The following is a 20523-nucleotide window of genomic DNA, read 5'->3' as shown; positions in this document are numbered from 1 at the left end:
CCAAAGTTTGCTACAACGAGTGACATATTCTTGGAGCATTTGCAGGTTTACTACACGCCCAAGCATATACGGTCTCCATCATTCCAAACACCCCAGACCATAGTCATTTTCCTCTCTTGACATTCACTCTTCGCATATCAGTATGGCTGTTCGAGCAGTTCAGTTGCCAGGTTGTCCAGACCGATGTGCCAGAATGTAATTTTATCGCCGATTGGTTGCTGTGCTCGAAGATGGGACTGCATGTCCGCTATTATATAAAGGGCTGACCCGTAGGAGGTTCGATTCGAGATATTCAGGAGCCTGAAGACTCAAAGTCTGCATTCAGCAATCGCAGGTACATACCAGGCGATAACTTAGCGACAACCTCGTCTCTGGATATTAGCAAAGCTAAGCTATAAGCTTAGTCCCAACGCTTCAAAATGTCAATCAACGCCTGTTATGGCCATGGACTTCACCGTCGCTTGGTCCACGTCTCTAGAGAGTTGGCTCTTTTATGTCGGTTCGTAGAGACCTCTTGATTCGTATCTTGCGGAATATCGACTGACACATTCTAGGTTGTATCGACGGCCCCAACGGCCCCAACGGATTCAACGGCTTCAACAGCTTCGACGGCTTCGACGGCTTCAACGCCACGTTGCTCATGTCGTCAATCGTATGGAAGAAGGATGCGAATGCAGAACACGCATTGAATCGGAGAATTCAGACATTGAAATGGTCAACGCGGACGCCAATTGACTGGTACATCCTGCCTTTGAGGCGCGACTACTCCGTTTTATCCACACCATCAATTGATGGCGGTTAATATGACGGACTTGAGAGGCACTGCTGTTGTTCATTTAGAGGTGTAAAGCGGAACATTTTGACCTAAGAGGATGACAATGGGAAGAGGCGAAAAAGCGCGGGAAGATTGGAAAAAGGGGTGGCTGGAGAGGGGAGTCTGGTACTGGTCATGTTTCACTGCAATCGCTGGCGCTGTCACCACTTCCCTAGTTAGGCACATATACCTAATTGAGATTCTAGCAATCTGATTTTCCTCCTCCTACTAATTTACCTGTATAATCTTAGCTACGTGTACTGGGTGCAACACTCCGGCTCTACTTCACGCAGACGCCCAAGGATTGTCACATATCCAACAGCAGAAGCCCCAAGGCAGCAAAGCTGTACGCTTGCGTTGGCTTAATTCACTCGTTCACTTCGCTGACTGGATAGAGATTTGAAGTATGAGATTCATTAACCAGGGTCCATGTACATACTGCCAGAGACTTCGACACCAGAGCGGCTCTAAGGCATTTATCACTAAACCATACATTACCGCGCGCTAGATTTCAGTATACTAGTATCAATCTACGAGGACGTTTTGGCTTCTTGTTTTTTCATCGCTTACATCTTACAGCCACACCGAAAATGCAAGGGGGCTTCATGCTGCACAATGTCAGAGTATATTGCAATCTTGGCGTTACACCCTTATGCCTTACCTAGTCTCATTCTTACTGTTCCGTCTTCAGAATAACTTTGGATTGCCGATGCCTCCTTTGCTCTTCTTAATCGATCGAAACATACTCGTCTCCAACGTAGCATGTCTATGACGACAGCGGCTACGAAGACATGTCATATATTGACTCCGCAGCAAGTTACGAAACGCATGTTCTCGTCACACAAGGCCATTGTGACAGACAGTATGGCTTGGCGATTCTTCCTAAGCATCAGTCTCGTGAGTTGAGCGCCAAATGGCTGCTGCGTGGGTTGCTTCATGAGCCTCTACTGCCCATATGATGCAGCCGTTGCCGTTCGCTCAAGACCTTTGGGGCTAGATTCTGAGTGACAAAAGACATCAACGGCACCACCACTGGTGCTCGTGGATCATGTGTAGGGGCTGAGGCCTGTCTTTAGCACATGCATGTGTAATACTATTGTATTACTGCATTAGCATCGACAATAGTAGACATATGACGTGCAGCAACCCCAATTCGACTTCGCCGAGTTGATCAGGGGTTCGCACACGTTGCTGTCTTACCCGCTCTGTTTGGAAATCTGCGCCTTGGTGTCCTTGTCATAGACAGCCCGATTGTATGGGTATTTCTTTTCGTACTTGGCCCTCGAAAGTTGGTTGATCAAGTACAGACTCAGTATCTAAGAACCAGCGAGTTCCGGAGCAGCCTGGTGAACTCGGATCTCAATTACCCCAGGCGTATCCAGAGCATTAAACGTTAGCTCGTTGAGGATAACGGAGTCCCGTGTATGGAGTAACGTATCCATGGATGTGAATTTTCGCGCATGCTCCTTATTTGCCAGGGAATTATGCTCTACCGCTGTCCGAAACGACAGCCTTATCCAAACGAAAAGGGGGGGGGGCTTTGCAGCTTCTCATTCGAGCCTTAAGCATCAATACCCCGCGCCCTTAGAATGGTAACAAAAGAAGTGATCAGCTTCAGCGTTGAGTTATTTTATTAGCTCTCCATGACTATGTTACCAGAGCCTGCACAATACTCTTACCGTTACCCTCTTAGCCCTGCTTTTTGTTATTACTTCATTTGATGACGATATTGACATCATGAGCTCTTCCCATGTCATCGAATCCAATACCATTGGAAACAACGTCCGGATTCACCAGGGCAATGTGATCCATAATTACGCCAGTGCCCCCTGTGAACCTCGCGTCCTGATTCCTTTCCTCCGCAATGAAGAGCTTATTTGTCGCCGAGATATCATTGACAAGCTGGACAGTATCTTGCCACCATCTGATGAGAGCTCTACCGCTGCCCTCTATGGGCTTGGAGGCTCAGGGTAAGCAATCTAAGCGCTATGATGCCCCTGAGAGACGTCAACGGGTTGCTAAGTACAGGTACCTTTCACACAGCAAAACTCAGATCGCCCTTGACTTTGCCTATCGCCGGTGCCAAGCCTCCTCCTGTTCCGTATTCTGGGTCCATGCCGACAACGAGACGACATTCATCCAAGACTTCAAAGCGATCGCGAAGAAGCTGGGTCTTTCAACCAGTCTCGAGGGTGAAGAATTCTTGACGACCGTACGTGACGGTATCGAGTCGAACCCCCCTTGGGTACTTATTCTAGATAATGCGGATAACTTGGGACTCTTCGGTGTCGACCACTCTGGACAAGACGCTTCGAATCGGGGAGAACATGCATTAAACCTGGAGAAGTTCATCCCACGAGGACCAAGGGGCCAGGTTCTTTGGACGAGCCGCGATGAGCGCATCGCTGGAGGCCTTGTTGCAGCTCGAAGGGCAATTGAAATCCCAAAGATGGCTCCAGATGAGGCGAAAGAGCTATTCGAAAGTATCAGAAATAACCAAGAGAACAGCGATGCCGCAAAAGATGTTGACGAACTTCTTGAAGAACTCGAGTGGCTACCACTCGCTATATCGCAAGCTGCGGCCTACATGAAGAAAACTTTGACAAGCGTTGAGAAGTATGTCGAAAGATTGAAAGATGGTAAAAAACGATGGAGGATTCTAAAGCAATCACAAAGCGACCGTCATCGGAGACGAGATGTTTCTAACAGCATTTTAGAAACCTGGAACATTTCTATGAACTATCTTCAAGCTGAGAATAAGATGGCATATCAGATTTTACACATCCATGCATTTCTAGACAACCAGAACATCCCTACCGAGTTGATCAAACAGGCAGCTCTCTACAGCGACGGTACAAACGATACGGAACTTAGTCAAGAAGCTCACAGTGATGACTCTTCGTCAGACTCTGATCGCGAGGATGATGAGATACTTGAAGCTGTTGTCCGTCTCTGCGACTTTTCATTTTTAAACGTACAGGCCAGTGGGGATGGAAATCGTGCATACGAGATGCACAAGCTAGTACAAGAAGCGATGAGGTACGGGCTAGGCAGAAAGGAGAGAAAGAAAGAGGAGGAATATTTCTTGGTTGCAGCACTTGAGATTACCACCAATCTCTTTCCGGGCAATCGTCTACCCGAGGAATGGAACGAATGTGATAAGTATATTACACATGCCCAGCGGGCGTGTGAGTGGGCTACACTCTGTGGCAGAGAAACAACGACCTTGTGCTTATCGAAGAAGCTTATGGATCATTTATTCGACCGTGGGAGGTGGAGAGAATGTCAGATTACAGCACAAAGAACACTAAAACTGCGAAAGGCAATTTCAGGCGACAACAACACTGAGACGATGAAGATTATGGCGACTGTTGCAATAACTCATCATCTACTCGGTAAGCTTGAAGAGTCAGGAGAGATGATGGAGAAGGTAGCGAGATTACGGCAGGAGATCCTGGGCAACGAACACTACGATACACTACAGAGCAAGAGAATTCTCGCAACGATATATTCTGATACCGGTAAGTATGAAGAGGCAAGAAAACTGCTTTTGGAAATACTGCCACTGCAGTGCCAAACTCTCGGGGAGAATCATAATGAGGTGCTTTTTAGTGTCAAACTTCTCGCATCGGTAGGTTCTACAACTGGCAATCATGAAACAGCTGGAAAAATGATGATGCAAGCTTACAAAGTGCATCGGAGGATTCATGGCCCTAAGCACCCTAGTACAATTACGAGCCTGTCATCGCTTGCAAATATATATCACAGCGCAGGAAAGTATAAAGAAGCTGAGGAATCGATGACGAAAGCTCTGATATTGCTGCGGGAGGTTTTTGGCCATAAAGATCCCAACACACTTTGGAGCATGGGAAAGCTTGCAATGATATATCAGCGACTGGGCAGAGATGAAGAGGCAGAGGGACTAGCGGTAGAAACACTGGCACTGATGCGGGAAGTTTTTGGCGATATGCATCCTTACATGGTCGATACTACGTGGGTTCTTGCAATAAGATACCACACAGTTGGCAGACAAGAAGAGGCGGAAGAAATGAGGGCAAAAACACTGGAGTTGCAGCGGCGGATAACTGGCGATGATAGCCCTCCAGTAGTCAAGCTTGCGGCATATTTCGAAGAAGTATTTCGCGTAACGGATACGGGGACAGAGGAAGCGACATAGGTAGACCCAGTTTCGAAGATGGGGTTGAGCTATATTCACCATTGTCACTCTCTCTGGATCTCAAATCTCTGTAGCCGCAGAAAAGGTGGGTTATTATTCTAAATAAACACACACGTACACTGTTAGTAACAAGTTACAGGTCCGAGTTCCATAATCTTGATATCGATCCATAGTTTACGATACAACATACTCTTCCCTGTCGAGAGAATAATTTCTCCGTATCGCGCGAGCCACCGTTATGAGAAACCTGCAGGGTACGCGTACATTAGACGGAGAAACTTGTCCAAACTGTCGAGAGAGAGCTGATGGCTTCGTTTTTGTTTGATGAGTGTGAGCTTGATGACAGGATTGTGCCCTGGAAATGAGCCTATATTTCTAGAAATACAATTTAGTGCAAAATCAAGTGCTTTCATTACAGCAAACTACTTAAGATTCTCTCCGCAAGCACACAACTCCAACGTGGTACAGCTCAAACTACACAATCGCTACCCACTATTGAATGCAATTACCAGTACAGTCTTTCATTCTATTGTTGCATTGTAGCTGAGAAGTTTTCTTCCTCCCTAAACATGAAAATATAAGGATACTTGGTGATATGTTAAATTGACCGACCATGCTTTCACATTGTTCAACTTTTAATGGCTAATCAGGGCTGGACCAAAGAAAGTTGCAGTCTGAAACATTCCACTTGTCCTTTTCAATATATCTTACAAGTCACCGAAAACGCCGAAATGACCGTTACTCCAGGACAGAGCACTACCACATTCTCATAACTCACCACCTGGGGTATCCGTGGAACCACATCATCACTCCACAAGACCTGGCGGTTCAAGCTGATCCAACCCCCATCCTCTATCCCAAAAATCGTCGTTGAGATATCTTATCAAGTGTTCGAAGCCGATTGCATCGTGAGTTGAAGGAGGAGTCTTGCTATTGTCGAAATCTCCAATCGGCTCTGGTACGGACTCGATTATATGATGCATGAGTGTATTCGATGGGGTAATAGTCACAGATCGATCTTCCAAATTGGACGACCTAATACAAGCTGATAACATTTCGACGATGTCCACGTTTTCATCATCGTTCTGTGATGGAGTGGGCGGTTCGTCAGTTACCATACTGCTTGACGGTGTTTTCGCTGATGAAGTGACAACAACGTCGTTATCGGTCGTGACATGTGATTTGATGGGACCATTCTCTCCGGGAATAGTAAAACTAAAGTCATAATTGTCCCAAAATTCATCCAGATCAGGCATGTATCTTACTCTTCGATTAGGGAATACTCGATCCTGCATATGGTCTAGCCTTCGCCTCTTGGCCCTGTGCGCATCATCTGTTGTCGGTGGTCTTACAACCTCTTCGTAAAGGCGATTGAGGATTTTGTAAGAATGCTTTGGTATCGGCGCGCGGTGCTCCAAAGCTCTCATCACGCCAAGCGACCCCTCGATTGCTCTCAATACTGATTCGCGCATTGGCATGCTCGAATCTATATCATGTATCATTGCAGAGCACAAGAGCACGGATACGTCGAACATGAAGAATAAAATAGTGTGGTATGTTGGATCATTGGGGAAAGCAAACCGCAGAAACTGGAATAGTCTGTTCAAGTATCTGAGAGCCCACAATGTGCCATCTCTTTGAAGCTGTAGATACTCAGCTAGAGATCCCGTCGACAGCGGTATAATGAGAAATGGCCGCAAGGGGGATAATAATGACAACGTGCCCATCATAGTAAGGCTGAATCGCTGGAATCTAAGCCATGGATAACCTTCATCCAGACTTGTGTCGGGGTTTCGCAGAGAGAAGTGAGGCGGCAATCGCGCGGCCCAGCTCTCTACGATGTTTCTGTGTCTTCTAGCATCTTCCGTTTCTTCCAGAGGCCCAAGCTTCCCAAACGCCTGTAATAGTGCGCTCCCGAGTTCGGATTGAAGCGACATGAACAAGCCGGGAGAGGGTTGGGGCTCTTTTAGCTCTTCGTCTGGTAGGATTCCGGGCGGTTTGGCATAATGAAGGTTGGGCTGCAGAATAAGGGGGTATGAGATCATGTTTCCAAGCTGCCTAAACGCTTGTAGAGTTAGAACATACATCAACGTATCAGAGTCCAGCAGAATAACTAACCAATCCCACGCGCAAATGATTACCCACGCTCGACTCCCCATTTCCAAATTGTATTCGAAAAGCAGACTTGTATTTTCTTCATGGTTGATATCTAGATGAAAATTAGAACGTTAAGAACAGCATATGGATAGACCAGCTTACCCATTTTGCTGGCAATTTGGACGGCAGTCGCCAAATCACGCCGGCATTCAGGATATCGAACCCTCGCCTTGAACCAGAGGGACGAATGCAGATAGGTCTGAATGGCGTGTATATCATATTTTCCTGCTGAAATCCTCGTTGCAACCTTACGACCTGTCTCATGATACTTCTCGGATAATTGGTGAACTGGGAGACCCTGCTCCGCCTCGAGCGCACGCCGAAGTGCATCGCTGGGATACTGAGCTGAACATGCACAGACCATCAGGAGGAGAGCAGTCCAATGAAGATCAACGTGATTATCATTGTAAGCACGGCTGCACCAATCTTGGTACTCTCGCCTAAACATTACAGGATGAACAATGTAGTAGCGAAAGTTGACAAAGTTCAGAAAGTTATCCACTAGAGCATCTGTATTGAGTCAGTACTTGGTAATAACTGAAGGGGAATGAGGAGAAACAAAGTCTCACCAACACATGACCTAGACGGGAGAACCTGAAAGGCTTTTTGCAAATGAGGAGAGCGGCCAGGCTTGAAGGAATCTGGCATTATACGCCGTCTCTCCTGGGCTGCGGTGTTAGCGGAGGCGAGGTACTGTAAACATGAGGACTGTTAATGATGCCTCACATCTGAAGGTACCTTGCGAGGGCCGCTGTAACTTGAGGCAACGTGGGAAGCAGAGTAGCCCAATTCCTCGAGATCGATATCACTGCCGTCACTATCGCCATCCACTGGATCGAGTAACTCGTGAGAATAGCAACACAGTCCCTCGATTTGCGCCACCAACTGTTTGAGCTGAGTCCGGCGCTCCTCGGGGGATTTCACATCGAGAACCGTCTGAAAGACACAGTTGGTAGAGGAGCCTCTATTGCCACAGTGTAGACATGGCCAATAACGAGTACACTAGGGGAGATATACATGTTAGACAAATGTGCCATTAAAGGATGCCGAGAGTGATGACAAGTTGTACCGCAAATAAATCCAGATATAGCAATATTCCATGTGAATGAGAAGACTGGAGAGACTAATGAACGGATCCAAGGCATACCTTTTGTTTCCGGCGTTTGCACTCGGAGCAAGCCGTGCGGAGGATGGTTTGAGCCTCTTTGCTCTGTTGTGCTATCAACGCCTTCTGCGCCCTGATGCAGGGATGTTCTCCAAAGTCTACATTCCAATCTGCCATGATGGCACTGAAAGAAGAAGACACTGGTCAAGATCTTCCGATAAAGGGGGAAGAGAAGGAGAAAACGGGCTGGAGCTGCTCCCTCCCGTGTCAACGGCGGGAGACCAAGGATCAATAACGGCGCTTCGGCAATGGCCCAAAATGTGGTGGAGATGATGGTGTCAGCGGCAACGGCTAGGGCAAAGCTGGAGGATTATTAGCGGACGTCCGTGCTGCAGAGAAGAAGGGAAAAACGGGCGGACGTTGGATTGATGGCGAAAGCTGAAAGTTGCATGTGGAATGTACATCTCGATGTATAACGAGGACATGGAGTCACTTGACACGGGCGGCAAGCAGCCTCTTTAATAGAATAAAAGAAACCCGAGCTGGACATCACATCAGCGCTCACCTGGACAAGGTAATGCATCAACAATATTACTACATGAGGATAAAAAAAAAGCAATAACAGAAGCTGAGCGCTCTGGCGTTTGCCCGCCCGGGTTCCCGTTTCCATCCCCTGCGTCAAGCCATGTCTCAGCGCCGCCCAGCCATCTGGTTCACCCATTGACATGTATGGATGTATTCTCACAACAGCATCTCTCTCAAGCCTCAATGACTTCAAGAGTATTTGTCCAGACGGCCCCCATTCTGGATGCACTTCTCATACATAATCTTGGCCTCATTGTCTTGGCCGCAGTTCATGTCAAAGCCGGAGCCCGCTCTGCAGTTGCTCGGCACAGCAACCGCTGTTGAATCTATCCCGGTTGACATGACACGATATCAGCCCTCCATTCTTGCTCCCTGTCGTAATCTTCTATTTTCCGCTTGTTGAACCCAGAAACCCCGTCAGGGCAGATCGGTGTGACATGCCCGCACCGGGTGCCTGAGAAAATCGACACTTGTGCGATGCTGCACGGCCGTCAATGCGTTACAGCCCCAAAGCCAATATCAACGATACCTCGTTCATTTAATGAGTTGTCTATCTCTATCAAGGTAGGTCAGCTTCATCTCTAATACATTCAGATGAGCAAGAATTGTACATGTACTTTGTCAGATGGCTTCTCGTACCACCACCATCCAAGTCACAGTCCCTCCTCATTGCCCAAACTCGGCTCGTCTCTCATCCTGCCTGTCCCAAACCAACCTGGCCGAGTCTCACCGCAAGCGCCCCTCGACGATCCCTTCTTGGCAAATTGCCGGCCTTGAGCACTAGACGGCCTATCTAGCACACACTGACGGAGTACAGAAACAGGGAATTGTCCCAAGCAACGGCTGAGTGGTCCGAATGGGGGCATGGAGCCCGTATTCCAGACTACGAAGTGGTCGAGCACAAGTACAAGATCTCGGGGTATTTCATCCCCTGTGCCAGTTGCGATAAACAGGGCAGTTCGAGGTTGCCGAGATGGAAGCGACGCAATCTCGCATTTAAGCACGTACATACATGTACGAGTAGTAGGGATTCACCGATCAAGCCATCCTCAGGCACTCTGTCAGATGTTTATGTACGCATTCTACGTGCGTTTATAGGCAGATGTGGAAGATTTCACAGTCCATTTCATTCAATCTATATTCAATAACGCCCTCATACCTAAGCAAAACTGCAAAAGCACATCGCATCAAGCATCGATTCAAAACCTCAGCCGCTTGTTTGCTGTTTCATTGCCCAGATCCAGTCGAGTCCGGATCCCTGCAAAACGGCCAGCGCCATTCCCACTGTACATTGCTCCATGTCCCCTGTAAGCCCACTAGGAGTAAAAGTTCTCCCCCTGTAGCAGCACATGCAGCTAGAGATCACTTCATCTCTCCTCCATCTCAAGCATCTTCGCCCATGTCGATTCAGCTGGAGCTCGCCGGACTCGGCCTCAACAACCCTCCAAACCAACCCTGCAGCCGCGTCCAGCCATCTTCCGCCTGCAGCCCCGTCACCAGACCAATGTACCCGTCGGGACGCACCGCTACAACGGCCCCCCTGCCTGCATCAACGCCATAGTGCTCGTGTGCCTTGCCAAGCTCGTCGGCAAACACCTTGCCATAGTCCCAGCCCAGCCTCTTGTCGAACGGGTGGAAGACGTCGTGCAGATCCTGCAGCAGCTCAATCTTGTCCCGCGGCGCCGAGTGCACCAGCAGCACGTCGACAATGGACGGGTCCTCCTCCGTCCTCCACTGCGAGGATCCCGATCCTCCTCGCGGGTCGGGCCCAGGAGCGAGGCTGATGCGAGGCGACTTGGCCGGCGACAGCACGTTGGCCTGGAGCCAGCCGCCAAGCTCGTTGACCGTGGCCAGCTGCGTGGCTTGCGAGATGTCGCCCCCGAACACGACGACGCGGAACCGGCCATTGGACGGCAGATGCAGCTGCAGCTCCCACGGCCGGGCGTCTGCCTGCGACTGCACGATTTGCGACGCAAAGCGGCGGCCGGGCTGGCAGTGCGCGGCAGATCCGGCTACGCTCGTGACCTGGCTTTGAGACGGTGTCTCAGCGCCTTGCAAGCCTCCTTTCGAACCGCTGTCTGATGTGAGAATGCTGGGTTGATAGCGGATGCCGACACCTGTGATGAACTGCGGGTTTTCAATTAGCAAAGACGTAACATAGGCCTCGCGGCCAATAGCGATCCCCATTTGCAGCCCGATCTGGAAACCAAGATGGCATTGTCTGAATCGGCAGGGTAGACACCTTCACAGGGTGTCTCACTTCCCGATCCCACCACTCACCGACTCAGCCCAAGGGACATCCTGGCCATCTACCGGGTAATGGGGAGCGCTGGGAATACGAAGATGTACACTTACCAATTGTGCTTCTTTGAAAGCCTGTTGAAATTCACTCATGGAAGATCCCGCCTCGTCAGAGGCATCCTTGGCCGGCCTCCCTGAGAAGAGCCTGGAGAACTTGTGGTCAAAGGCAATGAGCTGCCGAGCAATCTGCCTCCGCTCCAGCTCGTACGTATCAAGTACCTGCGGCTGTAGCAGCTTCTTGCATACGAGGCCGAGCTTCCACCCAAGGTTGTACGTGTCTCCCATGGAAACGTTCATGCCTTGGCCGGCCTTGGGCGAGTGTGTATGCACCGCATCTGCCTTCGCGTTAGTAAACCCGGCACCGACCTCTCGAGCTAAATTGTCTGCAGGGATTGCTCTCTCACCTCCTGTAAGGAAAACACGGTTGTGTTTGCTAAAACGATCGCCGACTCGTTGCCCGATTTGATATGCTGTCCACCTGCGGATGTTTCACTCAGCCTTTGTACTTCACTCCAATAGCTTCCTCCGGTCGGTGGAACACAGCGTCCCTCCTTGTGAGACTTACCAATCAATGTAGTGGTAGTCAAGAGTGTAAGGGCTCAGAATCTTCCTTGCCGTGTCCAAGATGACATCTGGGGTGATTTGTGACCTGTCAACACGTCCTGTGCCCGTGGATACGGATTTGAGTTGTGTGTAAACTCGGACAAGCTTGTTTTCTCTCGGAATGATCATGATGGCTCCGAACTCGGCGCTGTGTATCATGCACCTGCTTCTAATGTCCGCTGTCATAACTTGTCAGTCTCGTTCAATGGGACATCCAGGGACTCTGAAAGCTCTCACGAAAGTCTGTGATGGGAACAATGTCCAGCACTCCCCTATTTGAAAAGTCATTAGCGCTTCTATCGATGCAAACTCAACCGATGAAGAAAATCTCTTACCAAATGGCATCAGTCGATTCACCCTTCATCTGGTACTCTTCACCAAGCGTCTTTCTCACCCACGAATGCGCCCCATCACATCCAACCACATACTTGGCTCGAACCTTCTCCTCTCTCCCAACACCCTCAGTCTTCGCGAGCAGCCTCTCTGTATCATCCTCCGCTAAGTTGCTCCTATACAGCCCATCTTGTAGATTACTTAGCCTCTGCGTCGGGGTAGCTTCTTCCTCAGTCAGATGGCGCAGCGTCACTTCTACGGGATAGGCATCTTCATCATCAACACAGCTCTCGTCAATGTGCAGCGACGTAGGCATCACGCTCCGCTCAATCTCGACCAATGGGTGTTTGGGAGAGGTAGAGGCCCGGATTGTATCGATGAGGATGCTCTCGACGCGGCCTTGGTGCAGTACGGCCTCGGTGAACCGCGAAAGATTCGGTTGAGTATTGGGACCGCGGTGGTGGCGACGAATCTTGCCATCCTCGCCCGGGTTCCAGAAACTGACCTCTATCATCGCACGATTAGAACATCTCTTCCTGACAGCTCCGACGTCGTGTTATTGCGGCACATCAAGGATATTAACAACTCACCATGCATATGGTTTGCCTCGTGCCATACTTTGTGTCCGATGCCGAAGCTGTCGAAAATCTCTAGGGTACGACACTGAAATCTGGTTTGCGCCATGTTAGACTTATATCCTCCATGTGAATACACTGTGTCGACTCGTCTCCGAGCCTTGTGTGGTGAATTTACCCGTCTGCTTGACCGGACGCGATTTTGCCAGTTCGCTTGTCCACGACTCTGGTCTTGACGCCCAGCTTGGCCATCCAAAGGGAGAGCATGAGGCCCGCGGGGCCGGCCCCGACAATGAGCACATCGACCTTTGATGCTTCCATGGCCAATTGAATTTACCAATGGTTGCTTTAGTACCTCGTGAATTATAGTATTAGAGAGAAAAAGAAGTTAATCTTGTCGGAGAATTAAATAGTCTACGCTCTGCATCTGAAGCTCTTATATAGTCAATATGGGGTATACGCGATCTACAAGTATATGTGTTACCCTGTTTACGAAGACATGACAAAGTTTCATCGCTCCACGGTTTTCGGGCCTAAGTAATCATGGGTCATCTCTGACCAACGCTCCCCTCATCCGCCACAGCACCAACAAAGACAAGGGCAGCGTTGAATCGGTATGATTTGTTTCAAAGAAAACTCTATTTGATGTCCATTCGTCAGCTTTCCCTTCCCCATTCCCCCGTACCCCAGCATTCGTAGTCTACACACTCATACTTCGCTTGGCTGATGATTTTCTTTGCCACACTGTCTTCTCAGTCACCGCCGATGTTGCGGCCCAGGTCTCTCCGCACTCTCCACACACGCGAGCCGACTGGCCGCTTTTGGCTGCCGCGAAGCACCTCGACCCACGGAAGGGCGGTGGAAGAGCCGGCACTTGGGTCCGAAGGGGCCTCGGATTCTGCTGAGACTTCCTCTTCATCCACCTCTTCGGCTTCATCCTCATCCTCGTCCTCGTTTAGGTCTTCATTCGCTATTTCGAGGGGCTTGTCTGCGTTGACATCGTCCTGCTGGGACCGCTCGTACAAGTCTTCCGTGTATGCCCATGTCGGCGCATCGAATTTCCCATGAACGAGCACAATCTGTCGACCCTGAGACCGTATTTGCTCTATTGTTTGTAGCGGGATGGGAGTAAGAATCTCAAGTGTTTGGGTAGTGGTGTCGATACCGCGGATGAGAACGAGGCCGATGGTGCGAGAGAAGCGAGGGTCAAGAGTGATGTCGCTGGCATTTGGAATATACGGCAGTCCTTCCGGAGTCCTCGAAATGAAGTCTTCTAATGAGGAATACCCGTCCTCATCGCCACGATCCTCTGACAACTGGGCAGTGGAAGCTAGATTGCGAAATGCTTTGGGATCCTCCACATCTACCGCCGCAAGGATCATTCCATTGATTGCTTGTGAGAGCAGCTCCGATGGAGACTGGTAGTCATAGAGTAGAATACCGAGAATTCCCCGCTGATTGCCAGAGTACCGAACCTGCAACGGAGGGACGGACGACAGTGGAGATGGGTTCCAGCTCGGCCTCAGTCCTGGGCTCAGCTGTTTGTGGTCTTGCAAGTGGAAATATGACATGGCTTGCATGGCCCTCAAGTGAGCGGCGGTACGGGACGCAAACTCGGATGGCTGCGAGGGAAGGGTAGTAAAGGTTCTCTTGGTTGCGCCGCGTAAAACGTCAACGACATCTGCAGGGCCGTCTTCAGACATGTAAATCACTTCTGGAGGGTTCACTCGAGAGATGATTTCCACTAGTAGATCCTGTCCAGTGCCCAGAACCCAACCTGGAGTGTTGATGAGAAGATGACAATTGCGCACCAGTCTTCGATAGTAGTCAAGAAGATCTAGCACGCATTCCAAGTAGTGCTCTGGGGCGGCTGCTGGTGTCATGGACGCCAACGCATGACATCTGATGACTCTGTAGGATTCGTCGTCTATATTTGGATGCGTAAAGGCTGCGCTTAGGTTGGGCCGGGTGATGTGAACGAGCGAGATCGTCCCGCAAGGTGCATACTCGGGCTGGCCAGGATCCAAGTCGAGAACAGCGATGCCATGAGTCCCCGTTCGTGTTGCCTCACTCGTCAAGAAGCGGTTTACGAGCATCTTGGAAAAGGTTGACTTTCCCGCAGACTTGGGGCCGCATACAAGCGTTGTGAAAGGGCCACCCTTGGCTACGGAAACGAGATCGGCCAGCTTCTTGTTCCATGCTGGAGGAGATGAGAGTTCTTGTATGACGCACTTCTTAGGAGCATCATCAGAACTGCATACCTGACACTTGTTAGCCGCAAGTGGCGTAAGTAGAGTCAGATTTTGGACATACAATCTGGAACGTTCGTCCCTTTCCAAGGCTGTTATCCGTAGAGTCATCCTTTGACTCTCCCCATATGCCTCTGAAAAGGGGGGACAAACGGCTTAACCGTCGCAACCCGTCGGAATTTGGGTCATGGTAAAGCTCCAAGCTGACCCTCTCGGATGTTCTGATAACTGGAATTGCATGACAGTGGGGGGCGTGAATCCAGTGTATAGGACCTGATGGCTGGAGAGTGGCTCCAAACACAGTCGCCTCGCCAGCAATGACTTTGATCCCAAAGCTGCCAATGACAATGAATCGCTAATCACAGATAGATTAGCTACTACGAGAGTTCACAGTTATATAGATGCTAGAAACATACCTCGCTGTCTCTGAGCTTTAACGCAATAGTGCCCTTTGCTGTTGTGCGGCAGTTGTTTTTACTAAGCAAGAAGGACGAGTACATAATCCGAGAACTTGAAAGAACGGCTTCTTGCGTAGATGGATCGCTTATGGTTTTGAAAGTCTTTCGTAAGTCTACTGTTGTACCATGAAAGGATCAAGCAGGCCTACCTCATCTTACCACCTTGCGAGATAGAAGCTCTGGAGTCGCCACGACTGAGTGGCCCTCTTGACCCATTCTTCTTGGGAGACTTGGGAGGTTCATTTTGACGCTTCAACGTTTGTAGAACACTGAAGGAGTTGGTTCTGGCTGAAGCTGATTCTTCAGGCTCCGGAGATGAACTGGGCTCTTTGGCTGGAACGTTGGCGACCAAGCGCCGGCGAGCTGCAAGTGCACTTAATGCACTTAATGCTGCTAAGAGTTGGGTCAAATGCGTTAGATTATTCTAAAATTGTTCATAGCAGACTTCTAGTGATGAAATAAGACTGACTTACATGAAGAGGCAGTCTGGGTGTCGAGTTTACGACGCTTGTTAGAAGACATGTCTGAGCAATATTGAGTAGGAAACGATCAAAACCAGAGTAGAAATTAATGAGATTCAGTGGCCAGTAAAGAAGTACTCATGGAATAATTTACAATTCCTCGTAACAAACATCTGCTACCAGCTTAGCATGACAAGAAATGCATTGTAAAGGTCAAGTTTCAGAGAGAATGTAATAAGCCTGGCATGCTGGCAATGATTCGCATTTGGCGCTTACAGCGTCTGAAAATGCGCTTATCGATAAGGCATAGCGCACCAAGATTTTCGACCTGCGCCAAACACGTCCCGCCAAATAGCGCGCTTTCCCCAATACGGGCGCGCGTCATGGTGGGGCTCTGCTTGTGCATCTTCAAAATTTCCATCTGGGCTTCGAAAAAAGTTTAGAGCAGCGTTATCCTCTCCAATCTCTCCCACCTGATTGAGCATCCAACCAAGCTCATTGCACCGCGAAAACCCGCCAAAATGGCGCCTAAAGAGCCCTTCAAGATACACTCGCTTAACAAGCACGTCGAAGATACCAAGAAGGGCCTCAGCGCCTCAGCTCAGTACAATCGGCGGCCTATCTCCAAGCCCGCGGCAGCGGTCATCAAGAAGGAGCCCGGTGTCGCCCTTTTCCCAAACAACAATGACAGCGACGAATCGAGCGAAAGCAGCGACAGCGATAGTGATAGCGATGGAGGTAACAGCGCCGACTTTTTGAACAAGATCGGTGCCAATGGCGCAAAACCTTTGACCACTCCCAAACGGCGCAGCAGGGACGAGGAGATCGCCGATAGCGACGTCGAGCGCAACGCTTCTGCCAAACGCGACGCTGCTGCTAAGAAAGAGCAGATTGTGAAGAAGGAGCCGTCCTCTTCCGAGTCCTCCAGCGAGTCATCCAGCGAGTCCGAACCGGAGCAAAGCGAGCCCAAGGCGAAGACAAACGGAGCTGGCGCCAAACAAGCTGCGGCGGTCCAGGAATCCTCAAGCAGCAGCTTCGAGGAAGAAAGCGAGGAAGAAGAAGAGTCTAGCGACGAGGAGGAAGAAGAACCCAAATCTACTCCCAAACCTGCCTCTAAACCTATCTCGAAGACGCCGGTCGCACCTGCCGCCGCTACAAATGGCACCCCTAAGACACCTACCGCCGCACCTGCCAAAGCTTCTGCTTCGAGCAGTTCTAGCGAGGAAGAGTCAAGCGAAGAAGAATCGAGCGAGGACGAGGAAGAAGTACCTGAAAAGCCCGAGGTTTCAAAGAAGCCTGCAGAGGAATCTTCCTCCGACTCAGAGGATAGTGAGGCTGAAGTCGACGATTCCATGCACATTTCAGATCGCGAGATGAACAACCAAGTCGGAACGCCCAATTTTATCGCTCCCGACTTCGCACTGCGCAAGGGAGACGACGGAGCCAACGGCCAGGACGTGGCTCGCATCTGCAATGAAGCAAATCTGCAGGGCAAGCAGTTCTGGTACTTTACGGTTCCCTCCAACGTCCCCATCTCGGTTATCGAGAACATAGAGATCCCCATGGACCGGTCGCAGATTGGAAACCGAGTCTTTTCACATGACGGCCAAGACTATGGCGTCTCCTTTGACACCATTGCGACCAAGAGCTCGATCCAGATCTTGATTCCCTCAGCCAGCGATTCGAAATACCAACCAAGTCAGTTGCCCTCCTAAGCTGCCCCGGGTTTACCTACTTGCCACTAACTAATGTTCCCTTTAGCCCGCAAGCAAATCGATCAGACCATGCACATCAAGAGAATTGCCAATCTCGGAGGTGCCGCCGCTTCTTCCGTCGGCCCCGCGCCTCGTCGCGCTGCTCGACCGCAACCAAAGGGCCTCAGGGCTAGATACCAGCCATTCGGCGTCAACACCCCGATGGGCAACATCGGAGCAGATGCGCCCGGTGACGAAGATGTTGACATGGCAGAAGCGCCTGCAGCGGTAGCCACTCCCAAGTCTACCAAAAAGGAGAAGAAGAGCAAGAAGGAAGGTGCCAAAAAGAAGAAGGACGCCGACGTTGCTACCGAGAGCAATACTACGGATGTGAAATCTAAGGGCAAGAGAAAACACACCACCTCGGAAGATGATGCCATCACTGCTGAGGAACAGTTGAGAGAAGAAAATCAATCTGCGGCGACCAAGGGCAAGAAGCAGAAGACGGCCAGGGTTAGCAGTCCTGATCTCGGAGCAGAATTGCCCTCAACCGCCAAAAAGCAAACTCCTATTGCGCCACCAGCCATTCCGTCGACGGCATTTTCATCATCGGCCACCGCTATTGCCACTCCCTCCAAAGCCGTAGCGGTTACTCCTAGCACGGCTAAGAAGTCGACCAAGAAGACGAAGCCCGAGACTCCAGTGCCCGCACCGCGTCAAACAGCAGTTCCGCTGCCCAACATTCCCGTGACTTCCCGACCAAAGGAATCACCGGTCCCTCTCCCGTCTTCCTCTGCACTCCTCGCTACGCCGGTGCAGTCGAAGAGCAAGAAGAGCAAGAAGAGCAAAGATGAAGTCAATGCCACTGGTTCATCACAGCAGAGCCCCCCACCAAGTGCTCAGGGGGGGGATAAGAAAAAATCCACGATCAAAGCTAAGGGATCGAGCTAGGCCCCTAGATCTCCTTATAAGTTTTGTGGATAGTGTATTTGAGCTTTGGCAACCGAAGTGCACCTTTGAGGATGCATAGGCAGCTACGATAGCCATGCTGAAGGTGATGAGCGGTAGGGGATGTGTTGATTGTTGAGGGTTTACCCTCCACAGGGGCTGTAAGGTCTATGGGGCCTTGGCTGCTCACTTTCGATTTCTATCTGCTCTGGACTGTTCATCAAGAAGAGCTATTCTCGCAATCGGGAGACATTGGCGTTTAGGAAGAAGCAATTTTTTATGTTCTACCAAAAATCCAGGAGAGAGGTTCTATTTGCATTTCAAGGGGTGGACGAGATATGAAGTCAGGATTTCGGAGAGAAGAGACAATTTGCCAAAATGTGACGGGCATTTCACTTTTTTTTCTTTCACGTACATCTCACATTTCGCAGACATGCTACCGACGTGGAGGCCTATTCACTGAGAAGAGTCTCTGGATGGACATGCGTAGGGTAGAGAACCGTCTGACGTACCTTATGTATGAAACTAATAGACTGCAGTAGAGGACAAATGACTTGCAGCCAAGTAACACATGTGAGACCCTGGAAGACGTGGGCATATTCACTTTCTTTTGAAATCCAGATGTCTGAATTACACACAATAGTCTCTCGTGGGCGACACCGAATTAGGCAGACATGGATAGGAATGCTCTGTCATACATTGACCAACAGCCGGGCGAGCAAACGGAATACTATTACGAGTATCTGTGCACCGTTGGCATCAGATCCGGATACTCACCCTGGTCGACCCAGAAATCGTGACCTGGCAGTCGGTTGACAGGACCGATTCGCGCAGTGGATACGTACAACGGATAGGAGGCGCACGAGCAGCGATCGGTCTAACCATCGGTGAGGGAAGAGAGAGAAGCGAGCGAGAACGAGGCTTAGAGAGGCGGTGATCGATTTTTTGGCGGGCGGCGTTGTCCATGCATGTGCATGCGTTCCAGGTACCACTACGGAGGGTTTACAGTACGATACGGGTACATTAGTACCTCTCCATACTTGTTCCCAGCAAAAGTCAGCTACTACTAGGTATACCTTAGTAGGTACCAGGTATCCCCCCATGCAAGCAAACCTCAAGGTTGTGAATGAGGCTGTCGTACAGGGCAAAAAAACGAGGCCATGCATACGTGGACGGAGCGGCAGCGGCAATGCAGGGGCACCGGGCATCGGCAGGGCGAAAAGTCGAGATTTGATTGATCTTGGGCCGCGCGCAGTTTGACATGACCCCCCCTGGCAAAAGGTACTATTTCTGTGGCGAGTACTCGTACTGCTACTTTCCATGGACACAGAGACACGGCGATATACACAAGGTACCTATAGTACCTGACGTGGACGGGTGGCGGAGATGCGATCCTTCTTGGCTGAGCTGGCGGCGTTTTGCTGGGCTGACTCTGCGCCTTGCTGTACGCGTACAGTTACCCCATCGCGATAGGACATTGGGTACGATTTAGTACCTAATGTTACGGGTGCTACTTGCGAAATTGAGCGGGAGGGAGGAAAAAAAGAAAAAGGGCTTCGTCATCCGGGGACAGTTTGCGTGGCTCGTTTCGTGGTGGTGAGACAAAGCTATTGCTCGTGGGTGACTTTAATTTTAAGCTGTGCTTCGTGGGGGATGTGATCGGACAAGGATGGCTCTTTGCACTTTGTTGGGCGATTTCTCCCCCTGTCTACTTAGTAGGTAATGGAGCCATCGCAATTTACCCTTCGCGTATCATGTACCGTTACGGTTGATGACAGCTCTTTGTACTCGTAGATGGGATTTGGGAGCTCGCTTGACTAAGCGCCGGGCTTACACGCAGTTCGTTGGGCAAGGGGAGAAAACTGCCAAGGACAATACGGGGATACGATACGATGAAAGGGATTCGTGCTGATACGGAACGGAGCCCATCAGCATTTAGGGTCCCGCGAGGACTGACTCGGAGTGAAGGAAATATACTGTATCCGTAACCAGGCGACGACAAACACAACAGGGGGGGAAGAGTTTCTGGAGGCAGGGATCTTTTGGCGGTTCAGATCGCCGCG

The 20523-nt window shown here is 50.2% G+C and overlaps 6 protein-coding genes across 6 annotated transcripts; 3 read left to right on the top strand and 3 right to left on the bottom strand.

Annotated features, from left to right (window-relative positions):
* Nucleotides 1–438: 438 nt before the first annotated feature.
* Triagg1_10013 (uncharacterized protein) lies at nt 439–802 on the top strand (the record flags this gene model as incomplete). The annotated part of the gene is made up of 2 exons (XM_062894044.1): nt 439–499; nt 555–802. 2 exons carry the CDS (start codon nt 439–441, stop codon nt 800–802), a joined length of 309 nt encoding a protein of 102 aa, XP_062751027.1.
* Nucleotides 803–2403: 1601 nt separating this feature from the next.
* Nucleotides 2404–4991, top strand: Triagg1_10012 (uncharacterized protein; the record flags this gene model as incomplete). Its single annotated transcript, XM_062894043.1, has 7 exons — nt 2404–2406; nt 2474–2784; nt 2858–3453; nt 3532–4002; nt 4147–4335; nt 4427–4445; nt 4583–4991. 7 exons carry the CDS (start codon nt 2404–2406, stop codon nt 4989–4991), a joined length of 1998 nt encoding a protein of 665 aa, XP_062751026.1.
* An 806-nt stretch (nt 4992–5797) lies between these two features.
* Triagg1_10011 (uncharacterized protein) lies at nt 5798–8430 on the bottom strand (the record flags this gene model as incomplete). The annotated part of the gene is made up of 6 exons (XM_062894041.1): nt 5798–7049; nt 7110–7200; nt 7251–7658; nt 7718–7841; nt 7887–8084; nt 8296–8430. 6 exons carry the CDS (start codon nt 8428–8430, stop codon nt 5798–5800), a joined length of 2208 nt encoding a protein of 735 aa, XP_062751025.1.
* Nucleotides 8431–10245: 1815 nt separating this feature from the next.
* Nucleotides 10246–12971, bottom strand: Triagg1_10010 (uncharacterized protein; the record flags this gene model as incomplete). Its single annotated transcript, XM_062894040.1, has 7 exons — nt 10246–11037; nt 11119–11617; nt 11705–11921; nt 11980–12014; nt 12078–12582; nt 12666–12745; nt 12829–12971. The coding sequence occupies 7 exons, from the start codon at nt 12969–12971 to the stop codon at nt 10246–10248; spliced, it is 2271 nt and encodes a 756-aa protein (XP_062751024.1).
* A 431-nt stretch (nt 12972–13402) lies between these two features.
* On the bottom strand, nt 13403–15879 carry Triagg1_10009 (uncharacterized protein; the record flags this gene model as incomplete). The annotated part of the gene is made up of 5 exons (XM_062894039.1): nt 13403–14911; nt 14964–15254; nt 15316–15353; nt 15517–15750; nt 15831–15879. 5 exons carry the CDS (start codon nt 15877–15879, stop codon nt 13403–13405), a joined length of 2121 nt encoding a protein of 706 aa, XP_062751023.1.
* Nucleotides 15880–16339: 460 nt separating this feature from the next.
* On the top strand, nt 16340–18463 carry Triagg1_10008 (uncharacterized protein; the record flags this gene model as incomplete). The annotated part of the gene is made up of 2 exons (XM_062894038.1): nt 16340–17516; nt 17580–18463. The coding sequence occupies 2 exons, from the start codon at nt 16340–16342 to the stop codon at nt 18461–18463; spliced, it is 2061 nt and encodes a 686-aa protein (XP_062751022.1).
* Nucleotides 18464–20523: the final 2060 nt, after the last annotated feature.

The sequence above is a fragment of the Trichoderma aggressivum genome (genome assembly GCF_033847375.1).
Source record: "Trichoderma aggressivum f. europaeum strain CBS 100526 chromosome Unknown scaffold_063, whole genome shotgun sequence".
NCBI lineage: Eukaryota > Fungi > Ascomycota > Sordariomycetes > Hypocreales > Hypocreaceae > Trichoderma > Trichoderma aggressivum.
This window is presented reverse-complemented; position numbering and strand designations above follow the sequence as displayed.